Below are 11,943 nucleotides of genomic sequence, written 5' to 3'. Positions count from 1 at the left end.
CATGAAGATATGCATTCAATCAGTTCTTGTGTAACATGGTCTTCAGTCTGCTTATCTTGATCAAACTAATTAAACTAGTTAGCGTCATTCTTCAAAAATGGGGCTACAACATTGCAGATGTGATCTGCCCTGTTTGAACCTTTTATCACATCACCTGTTTTGGCTGCCATGTTTTACTGATTTGTACCTGAACTCCATTGAAATCCCAACTTTTTTTTTTGTAAGGCAATGGGGTTAAAGTGGCTTGCTGCCCAAGGCCACACAGCTAGGTAATTATCATGTGTCTGAGGGTGGATCTGAACTCAGGTCCTCCTGACTCTAGGGCTGGTGCTCTAACCACTGCGCAACCTAGCTGTCCCCCCCCCCCCAACTCTTGATATGAACTATTGTCTGACCATGTATCTCATTCTTTATCCTCTCAGCTTATTTTTTGGCTCAAATACAGTTTTAAACATTTATCATTTTCATCTTAATAGATTTGGTTAATTTCTTATTCCTACTAAGAACTTTTTGGATTCTATCTTACATCTTGTTAGCTATTCCTTTGATCTTTATGTCACGTGTCATGCTAATGTGACTTTACTAAGGTCACACAATAAGTAGAAGAGTTAGGATTTCAACCTAGATTCTTTGATTTCAAATGCTCTTCAACATTAGTGTATTATCTCATTACAGTGAAATACTAAAAACTAATGTCCCTGTGTCACTAAACAGATTGAAATAAAACATTTCAGATCTCAAATCTATTACCCATATATTCAAGCAACATTTAATGAATATTCTGGCCATTTTAAGTTTACAATGATAAAAAAAATTGAACTGCACCAAACAATGAAAATAAGATATTATTCTTTAAAATGATGTGTTTGCAATTCATTGCAATAGATTTGCTTTTATTCTAAAAGTATTGAGGATAGCAGAGGGGATGGAGAGCTGGTGTTGAAGTCTTGAGTTCAAATCCTGCATCAGCTGCTATCTCTGTCCCTAGTAAGTCATTTCTCTTGTTTTCTTACATAATGGGGACAATGGTATACTGTTCACACACACACACACACATACACCCCTTGTAGATTTCAGTACTTTTTAACCTCCCTGACATGGATCTGCCAGAATTCAGTGACCATCAAGGGTATCTGGCACAAATCAAGACTTTACTTGGATTTCAAAAGGTTTGTTCTATTTACAACACTTGGAATTTTCTTCCAAAGAACTCATCTCCTACTCAGGGTAGGCAGGTAATCCTGGGTCTAAAGTTACACCAATAAAGCATTAGCTCTGGCAGGTACTTACCAAGCTAAAGAGGATTTACTTATAGGCTGTTTGAAATGTGTTTGGTAAAGTTCATCACGTGGTTAAATATAAAGTGAATAATTTTTTAATGGCAATTTTCAGAGACCATCTACTAAAATACAGAGTTGCATTCTGCCTATTCCAGGGAATACATACTGTTAAATATCTGAAATACTGAACTCAAGACAGTATTTAAACATGAAGATTAGAAGGATACATGACTTTTCTTGTGGCAATCAGATAATTCATCTTTTATATGCTAATTTAGACACAAATAAGAAAAGGGAATCAACACAAAGCCTAATTTAGGAGATAATTTGTTGGGTTAGATTTCTTAGTCTAGACAAAGATTCACAAAAACCACCTGCTTACTATAGGATGAACATTAACTTTCATACTTCACATCCATGAAAAAAAATCTCAGACATAATTGAAAGATAGAAGTATATAGATTAGACAGTATCATCCCATTTTACTGCTTTTGGCAATAAAACATGAGAGAATGATGGCTATTTTGACTTTTAAAATATTTAATTGGAAATATGAAATAGCAAACTAATACACAATTGTTTTGTCGGCCAGCATGTTTCATGGGGCTGTTAATAAATTCAAAATGTTCATTCTATTTGGTTTAAAACATTTCAAACTGATGTTAAAACCAATGTTTGCATCCCATTATTTTTTAGATATACAACATTGCTAACATTTAAAAAAAAACACCAAGAAAACTGAAGTCCTACTACTGTCTAAGTATTAGTGATAGCCTAGTGCAGAGTTTTTGAGTTTGCACAAAGGCATCTAGCTACCACAGATCTTTTAATATCAATTATAGCCTAATAAATCATCCCCATTCAATTCTAAATAAAAAATATTAATATGCATTAGATAAGAATATATTTTCAGATATGGATACAAATCCATGTACTATATAACTCCAGGGGTCAGTTTTGCCTTATTTTGTAATAAACTCAAATTTGAATAAATTCAGAGCTAAAATATCGTAACCAAATTTTAGAATAGGACTTTGGTTTCTATTGTAGTAAGTCTTAAACATAAATTTTTTAGGCTCATTTTCTCTCATGTCAGACTATTAAAATCTAGTTGCTCAAAAGCAACCACTGGAAGACAGTGTAGAAAGTGAAAGCAATTGTTAAAATGAAAATTGATTAAGCTACCTCTGAGTATTTTAACCCTATGTTTTAATTCTGCTTGTATTTGATAAGCTGAGAGCTAGCTGCTAGAGATTAAAAAATTCTTTGTTCATTAGGAAAACCTCACTTAGAGGAGGACCCAGATAAAACAATTAGAAGCTGAGGAGCCATTAAAACTTCAAAATGCCAAAGTTCTGCAATTTAATTGGTACTGGCAATTGGGTCTAAAAGACCCAAATCCCTCCATGTGTTCTTTCTCAATGAGTTCCTGTGGCCAGCACTGAATACCAACAAATACAATAGCCTGTCAATTTGTACAAAGCAAATTTTTTCCTATCACAAAATTTTTATTCTGAAATTGAGAAAATAGGGGAAATGTGCTCTATGAAATATATTTGATTCACATACTCAGTCTATGACTATTAGTTCAGTTGGGTCTGTTGACTTTATTAGTTCTCAAATACAAATTCCAACTTTCAAGAGCAAGCAAGTATATATTACCAGTTCCAGAGAAGAGTTGAGTTAAAGACCATGTTTCTCAAAATAACAAGCTCATATTCTTCTAATGGTAGGCAGGACAGGCATGTCTTTTACCAAAAGAAAACAGCTAATGTTGGTATTGACACCAAAGAAAATAAATTTTATGGCATATTTGGAAACAAGTTGTAGAAGACATAAAACTCAAATTTCCTGTGACTGGGCTAGAGTTAAATGAAATTTACCACTGTGACAAAGTAACCATATTAAGAAAAAAACTAGCTTCATTGAGCAGTTTTAATCTCAACTTGGTATGCCATTTACCCCCTAAAGCACTATGTAAATGTTGAGTTATCCTTATTAACAATGTGCTCAGGGAACTAAGTTCTCATAACAAAATAAAATTTTATGTCATTTTTAAAAAATTGAATTATCGTATAACTTGAAGGTACTTACTGTTCATGTAATCTACAGGCCATTTATGGATCTTCCTCTTCCCACTCCCACCTCCCCCCAATTTTTTTCAGGTCATTTAGTGGAATGAAGTTAAAATGAAAATTAAGTTGTTCTTATTCTAAAGAAGGACCTAGGTGATTTTTTTTTATTTTGCAATATTTATAATGATGGATGTGTATTGTGTTTTGGTGGAGAGAGCACTGGATTTGGAGTTGGAAGCCCTGGCCTTTAGTCCAGGTTTAGCCCTTTTACTAACCTTGTGATCTCTGGGTCACCACTTAACCCTAATTATAGTTTTTTCATGTGCAAATAGGGAGAAAATTAACACCTGCAGGACTTGCCTTACACAAGAATTGTAAGGAAAGTACTTCACCAATTTTGCAAAGTGCTCTAGAGATTTGAGGTTTGTATTTTGTTTTTAATGAATTAGTATGATAATCAAGTAAAATCACCTAGTAAAGAATACCATTTATTAAATCTAGCTTTGAATAGACATTGGGGTGAATTTCTTAAAATATCAAATTACATCCTGGTGTAGTAGAAAGAGACGGGTTAAAATACTCCTTTGATCAATACTTCTTAGCTGTGTGACCACTGGGGGGAGCAATATACATGACTTCTCAGAGCCCTGGTTTCCTAATCTGTAAGATAAAAATACTTGCACCACCTACCCTCACAGGGTTATCAAGAAAATGATTTGTAAACCTTAACACCATAGAAAACATGAATTGTTGTTATTACATCCATTTAAAGGCTAGAACTGACAGATATCTTGGAGATAAAAAATAAATATTTAATCCTAATAAGGTAAGATATTTGTTTTCATCGATTACCATCCAGCTAGGTTAAGTGGATATCAGTTACTGATTTATTGCTTTTAATATGATGAAACACCAGATTTAACATCTAAGTTAGCAATATGATACAAGTATATTTTATCTTTAATTGTCTTTGTAGAGTAGGACACGAATGTCTTTATAAAAAGAGACTGTAGCAGATGCCTCCTAGAATCAACCAGTTCTTGTAAACATTGTATTTGTGCAGATTTTCATACTTTGATTCCAAAATTGAGAACAATAAGATTAAAGGCAAATTTAGGAGCCCCAAAAAAAAGTCCAGTTTCACATCCTGCAACATATGGTGTACCTCTCTCTCCCTCCAAGGGGGAAAAAAAACACTCCCCACCCCCAAGAGACAAAAACAAAACAGAAAACCTAGCAGCATATTTTTCAAAAAAAGAGAAAAAAAATTACAAAATGTTTCAGTACTTTCTTCACCTCCCATCAAAAACCAAACAAAATAAAGTGCAGCACCCATAAAAGTGTCAAGAAAATAGCCAAGTTCTTCCTTTCTTGTAACAAAATAGCACTTGGCCTCAGCAGTCTTAACCGAACTATACAGTGTCCATCATTTTCGGTTCATCATCGTCTTTATGAACCACTGAGTTTAAGCTGCAGAGCGCTGTATTTGTACAATACTGAAGATAATCTGGATTCTGAAACAGAGAAATGTAAGAACAATATAAGAAATCAGTTTTCTCAAAGTTTCACAATATCTCAAGAAAAATATGAATACAATGATTTCAATTATTCAACAACTGAGTATCAGGTGATACATGTGATTTCAATTCCGTAACTTTCAAAAATACATATTGGAAAGAATGTGACAATTTCAGAAATCAATCTTGAATATCAAATATCAAAACATTCTTAAAAGAAATAGTCTATTAACAAAATAAGATTTTAGACTAAATGACAATTTAGTAAATTAGTAAATACTGAAAATAATTTGAATTGCTTTGAAAACTAGCTTGGGGAGATGGGGAAAGGGATCTCTTTAGCATGTGAATTTTGCTGTTTAAAGTTAAACCACAAAGATTATGTTATTTTCTTCTTATTGATCCACATTAAAAACAAACCAAAAACATCAAATGAATGGCAAATAAAACTTAATTTTGGCTTCTAAAAATTGTTTTTACAGAAGGAGAAATCTAAAGTATTTCCACTTATCTACATCAACATTTCACAATGAAGAACACACTAGTCAAGAAATAAAACAGGTTTCATTTCATTGATCATTTATAAAATGCCTATTTCCTTCAAGATGTGTACTAAATGTTGTGGATTCAGGTCTGAGCAGTGATAGAGACATCAGGGAGGGGAAAAGAAAGTTTAAGAAAAGGGGAAGGGGGATGCAGAAAAGGGGCACAGACAACTGTAACATGAATAGAGATTAACCAAGTTAGTATAGCTATGGGAACATTTTAATATTTATGACTATTCAACAAATCATTCAGTAACAGAATGACAGCAATGGAATAAATGATTACTTCTCCACACCTACCTGTGGTAAGGATTCTAATACACCTATAGATCCAACACCAACGTGGGGAACATGATTCTGAACTGACATAGGCTGAAAACTTTGTGATTGAGAATAGTGTCTTACTCTTGACTTGAATGCTTCAAGTTCATTTTTGAAGGCTTCAAAATAACCCTCTTCCTCAGCCTGGAAAATAATAAAAAAAAAAATAACCACCAAAGTTTGTTTTAACACATTTCAAAATTTCTAAATGTGAAATGGAATGGATGCTGAGACTACAGCAGAAGGGCTTATTATATAATAAAAACTTTTAAACAAGCATTTGATTACCTTCTCCTTTATGTTCTACTTTGCACCACACTATAACTATTGTTAGATTATAGAGCCCTTTGAGGATAGAACTATTGTTTCATTTTGCATCCCCAGCTCCCAGTGAAGTTTCTTGGGAATGGAATACTGGCCCAGAGTCCCATAGCTAAATAAGTTTCAGTGAATTTGAAACCATGTCTCCTAATTCTAAATCCTCCACACTCTTCATTGCATTAATTAAGTCCAGAGAGACTGAAATCTGGTCTCCTGCAGGGAATACCTGAAGACCCAAGGAGACAATTCTCTCAATCAGTAACTCGGAAGTGGCTGGGAGCATTTATTACTGCAATGGTCTCTTCCTAGACTGTGTCCAGGCTTCCTACCAGGTATGGGGAGAGCACAAGCCCTCAGAAAGCACCTCTGCTCTTCCTTGAAACCAACACTTAAGGGTTGGGAAATCAGTCAGAAGTTGATTCTTGGTGGTCACCGTCAGCAACATTTCTCAGAGCTGATACTATTAACAAAGGAATCTGTTTAAATTGGTTTTTGAATTAAGCTTTCTGTTCTTGATATAGCAATAGCACAATCTACTCAAGAGTTCTTATTTCTTTTCAAGTATAAAAATACTACATTCAAAAGGCCACAGGTAAAATAAAAACTTGCTATATCTTCTTCAAACCAGCCTATCTTGGCATGCACATCTCTTTGGGACTCTTAAAATTCACCCTTCATATTCAAAATTATCTCAACCACAAATTCACCTTTATTCTTATAGTTTTTCTTATATAAAAACCTCTTTCCCATATTTTCTTTCATGTTCTTTAAATGGCACTGAAATTTTTTCATTTTTTTTACACTGCTAGCACTTCACAATGACACCCTTAATTCATCTCTACACCAACACACCCCACCCCCCCTTATATCAACAAAGACACTGTTAACTTTCCTTATATTTTTCAATACCTCTGAATGGGTGTTTTATCTGTCATGTTTATTTTATAGCTCCACCCTAGAGAAATGAGCTATCTTTTATGAATCCTCCTTATCTCTGAGACCTTAGTATCTTCCTTCCATCTGTTCCAGAGTTGGTTATATTTTTCTTTCAATCTTTCAAAGTTACTTATAATAGATAAGGGCACAAAATTACAGAATTCTAGACCACAGTGCCCAAAGTATTCATATAAAGAAAAAAATCTCCACTATAATATACTTACTAAATATTCTTTCAATCTCTTCATGGAGTCTTTCAGTTTGTACATGTAGACTCTAAAGTGGAGAGAACCACTGATCCTGAAGCAGCCCCTTTTACTTTTACAAGTGTTTCTTTCTCAAGGTGTCTCTTTGCAACTTCTCATTGCTCCTGATTCTGTCCTCTGGGGCTAAACACATCAATCTTTATCTCTTTCACATGATAGTCCTATAAATACTTGAAAATAGTTATCCTGAACTTCCAAAGTACAGGAAGCTACATGGCTCAATGATAGAGTGCTGAGCCCTGAGTCAGGAAGATCTGAGTTCAGTGGTAGAATTCAGTCCATGTGCACATGAACTGGTTTGGTAGAATCAATACCCAATATGTTGAGTTCAGATGAACTGGTTGCTAAAATGGCACTTGTAATCAGGGTTCTCTCTAAGGTGGGTGCCCAATGTGGAAATAACAAATTAACATTCCTTACTTTTTTTTAACATTCATCTGTGTAATGGCATTTTCTAAATGACTTAAGTTATTATTATTATAATTACAATTATATTTATATTATATTTATTATATATTACATATATACATATTATTTATATTTATATTACATATTTATATAATTATAACAACATTATTAATAATGCTTATTCTGTTCATAGGTGAAAAAAAATTGTGCAAAAAGTGCCAAACAACTGGGGGATGGTGGTGGTGACAAGCTGTCATTTGTTTCCACTTTTGTGTTAGGCCCCAAATTCTCCTGAGATATTATGAGTGCACTGTTATTCCCTGACTGCTGAAACCAATAGGAAGCTGGGACACAATGAACCAATAGAAATATAGATTTTTAAGGGTTATCTTATCACCCACTTCAAAAGCCATGGGAGCAGAATACTAAGTTTTGGTTCTGTGTGTTTCAACATTGGTTGCTATGTGGTCATGTGGCTGCTTTCACTCCATAAAGATATAGTTTCTTGGGGCAGCTAGGAGGTCTAGTGGATAGAGCACCAGGAGAACTCAAGTTCAAATCCTGCCTCAGAAACTTAATAATTGCCTAGCTGTGTGACCTTGGGTGAATTACCTATCCCCATTGCCTTTCACCCCCCCCCCCCGAAAAGTTAAGATATAGTTGCTTACTGTGAATAATATATAACAACCTAGTTTTGGGCAGCTTTTTTATTATTCTTATTTCAGTATTAAATGCATGAAATATTAAACTACTTTTTGGTCTATCTTTTTGTATACTTAAAATGGTCATTAGGGCAGAGAACCAGTTGTTAATTTATTTCAATTTCACCACTGCCTGAATTCTCATTTGGCTTCAGACACTTACTAGCCATGACTCTAGGTAAAACATTTAAACCTCTGTTTGCTTTAATCCACAAGAGAAGGAAATGCCCAAAACACCCATGGAAAGTATGGTCTACAGAGTCACAAAGAGTCAGAAATGACTTAACAACCACCTAAGTCTTCTATGAACAAAGTAATTGTCATTCCTTTGTGAACCTCATCTGGTATAAATTTAATGCCCTTTCCTATCCTTCACTCTCCTTTATAGGTTCTCCAGATTTTCAAATTCCTTCCTAAATTCTGGTAGTATCTAGAATTAATCCATACTTCAGATACAATCTGAACAAGGCAGATGACACAGAACTCTTATCTCCTTGGAGGCTATGGTTTCTCTTAAATAATTCGAAGATGAAATTGCTTTTTTTTGTTGCCACATCCAGTGCTTTAGCCTAGCACCTGGTACATGACAATGAATGTTTATTGATTATGTGATTGATATCACACTGCTGACTCATATTGAACTTGAATTGCAATGCAGTTCTTAGATCTTTTTCGGAAAACTGTTGTCCAATTATCGGAATTCTTTATTTGTGTAAATATTTTTGAACCCAAAGGCAAAACTTAGGTTTCTTATTAAATTTCAATGTATTAGATCTAGCCTAATATTCCATATAAAATTAAAGTATAAAAAAAAACTAAAAATAAACCCAGTAAAAGCAAGCTATACCTCAATTAAATACTCAATCCTTCTGTGTTCTACTATGGAAATAATTTTCAGAACTTATGTTAGGGGGTCCCTTCTTCAATAATTTTTATGCACTATTTATTACCTAGTTCCAGTTTTTCTACTAGTTTATGTACCACACCCTTACGGGGAGGAGAAACCTGGGACATGAAAAGCAATGAAGTTAGTATCTCAAAATTTGACATCTTTACTATAATAATTTATTGTTTTGAGGTTAATTTATTTTTTAACTATTTGAGAAAGGATTGAAACATAACAAGTGCATTTAATTAAAAAGAATACTCTTTATCATTAAGACCATAAATTTATTAGCCAAATTCTCAACTTAAACGGCCCCCCTCCCAACTGGGAAATGCCTGCTCTATTACAGCCCCAACACTTTCAAAGGGTAATTATTGAACTCTCTGGACTTTCTTTTCCTCAATGGAGATAATACTTGAAACACAAACCTTATTCTATTTTTTGAGTATTTTTTTAAGTATTTGTAAGTATTTTGTAAACCTTAACATGATACATATAGGTTATTATTCACAAACCATCTTTTTCTTCATGAAAATGTCCTCCAATGCATCACCCATTAATGATATAATCGTGGCACCAGGCCTGAAGTTTACTATCCACACTGTGAGGTCTTCCAGAGATGACTAAGACATGTCTCAGGGACTAAGAGCAGTATTGAAAATCTAGTTTGTCACTGTACACCCTAACAGCAACATAGGAGTGATGTTCAACCTTGAAGGACTCGCTCATTCCATCAGTGCAACAATCGGGAACAATTTTGGGCTGTCTGCAAAGGAGAGTGCCATCTGTATCCAGATAAGGAGCTGTGGAGTTTGAACAAAGTTCAAGGACTATTCCCTTTAATTTAGAAAAAAAAACAGGTATCTTTTTGTCTGATCTTGTTACCTCTTAGACTTCTCTTCTTTAAGGATATGATTTCTCTCTCATCACACCCAATTTGGATCAAGGTACAACATGGAAACAAAGTGAAGACTTTCCGTGGGGAGGAGGGAAGTAAGATTGGGGGGAAAATTGTAAAACTCAAATATCTTTAATAATAAAAAAAAGAAAATCTAGTTTTTTGGTTTTCAGTACTTATGTCCACTTGCTGCCCTATACTACTTTGTGTCACACACACACACACACACAGACACCCACCCTCCCCCATTGCCTTGCCCAAAATTATTAAGTGTCTGAGAGTGGATATAACTCAGGTCCTCCTGACTCCAGTGATCTATCCACTGCATGACCTAGTTGCCCCCAGTTTGGGATAATTTAACATTAATATATAGTTTGGTGCCTACATTCACAAATGAAATACTAAATTTCAGCTGGAAGTTAGTGAAAATAAAAAATATAAAAGTTTTTCCAACCTAGTTCACAGGTCCCCTAAAATTTATCTCCTTGTGAGTCCATGAACCTGAAGCATAGAACTCCTGCTCTAAAGAGATGGAATCTTTTCTGTATGCTCACAGCATGTTCCCTACTTCCTTTGAGGTCAAAGTATCTATATATTTCATCTTGCTCCTCCCTGGGTCTAGCCCCATACCATTCTGCTACAGCACAGAATTCCCTGTCTGGCTGTCCTTTTCTTCTCAGAGATAAACCTGAGACCTCTCCTGTAGTCAACCTGATTTCTATTCTTTTCAGGGCCCAGTCAATTAGGTGGTTAGAAATTAAAAAAAAAAATGTGATCAGGGCTGCTAGATGGTGCAGTGGATAGAGCATTGGCTTTGGAGTCTGGAGTACTGGAGTTCAAATCCAGCCTCAAAAACTTATTACCCTAGCTGTGTGACCTTAGGCAAGTCACTTATAACCCCACTGCCTTGCAAAAAAAAAATTATTTAAAAAAAGTGATCTGGGGGCAGCTAGGTGGCATAGTGGATAAAGCACCAGCCTTGGAGTCAGGAGTACCTGGGTTCAAATACTGTCTCAGACACTTAATAATGACCTAGCTGTGTGGCCTTGGGCAAGCCACTTAACCCCATTTGCCTTGCAAAAAAAAAAAAAACCTTAAAAAAAAGGGGTCTAGGCCTGATAGTGATAATTACCTTGTTACCTTGGCTCTCCCTATTCCTTAAACTCTTAATCCTCTCTGGAGACTAGTTTTCTAGAGTACAATGTTCACAATAATAAAAGAAAAAGATCCTTGTTAAATTTGCTTTTACTTTTATATGGGAGTCTTCATTTGAGTGATAATGTAGATAAGCTATACCATCACCAGTCACGAGTGTCTAAATCCAAAATTCTATGAAGACTCAAAAGTAGTCAAAATTTGAATCATCCATATGTCTCAACTTGGTTTATGTTTTGCAGCATAAAATTTGAGGGCTTCCCTTAAATCTGCAGCTTCCCCTCTTTCCTGCTTCAAATAAGAAGCCTTTTAATGCCACATAAGATGTGAGATAATAGCAATCAATATCTCACCCTGGAAGAATGATAAAATAGTTCCACTGAAAGCCTTTGACAGAATTATCTCAGATGCTACAAACCCTAAACTTTTCATTCAACAATCTCCTTCAGCTACTTACTTTGGCTTTCTGGAAAAATAAACGAAAACACCCTCGTGGATCCACATTACAGTTTTTGGCCATTTCCATAATAAACTGCATTACGACGGCTTGATGTGCTACTTGTTCCATTAGAGCCCCTTTCTGAAAAGAAATTGATTGAACTTATAATAAAAGTGTATAAAATATGTAATATGG

The 11,943-nt window shown here is 34.8% G+C and overlaps 1 protein-coding gene across 1 annotated transcript in view; it reads right to left on the bottom strand.

Annotated features, from left to right (window-relative positions):
• Positions 1-412: 412 nt before the first annotated feature.
• CDC37L1 (cell division cycle 37 like 1, HSP90 cochaperone) overlaps positions 413-11,943 on the bottom strand; it is a 47,793-nt gene continuing 36,262 nt past the window's right edge. The window contains exons 5-7 of the mRNA XM_074197466.1: positions 11,767-11,889; positions 5,718-5,882; positions 413-4,869 (exon numbers count right to left, since the gene is read on the bottom strand). Coding sequence (XP_074053567.1) covers positions 4,768-4,869; positions 5,718-5,882; positions 11,767-11,889 — 390 coding nt within the window. The 3' untranslated portion in view covers positions 413-4,767. The remainder of the gene's footprint in view (positions 4,870-5,717; positions 5,883-11,766; positions 11,890-11,943) is intronic.

This window comes from Macrotis lagotis, chromosome 8 (genome assembly GCF_037893015.1).
Source record: "Macrotis lagotis isolate mMagLag1 chromosome 8, bilby.v1.9.chrom.fasta, whole genome shotgun sequence".
Taxonomy (NCBI): domain Eukaryota; kingdom Metazoa; phylum Chordata; class Mammalia; order Peramelemorphia; family Peramelidae; genus Macrotis; species Macrotis lagotis.
This window is presented reverse-complemented; position numbering and strand designations above follow the sequence as displayed.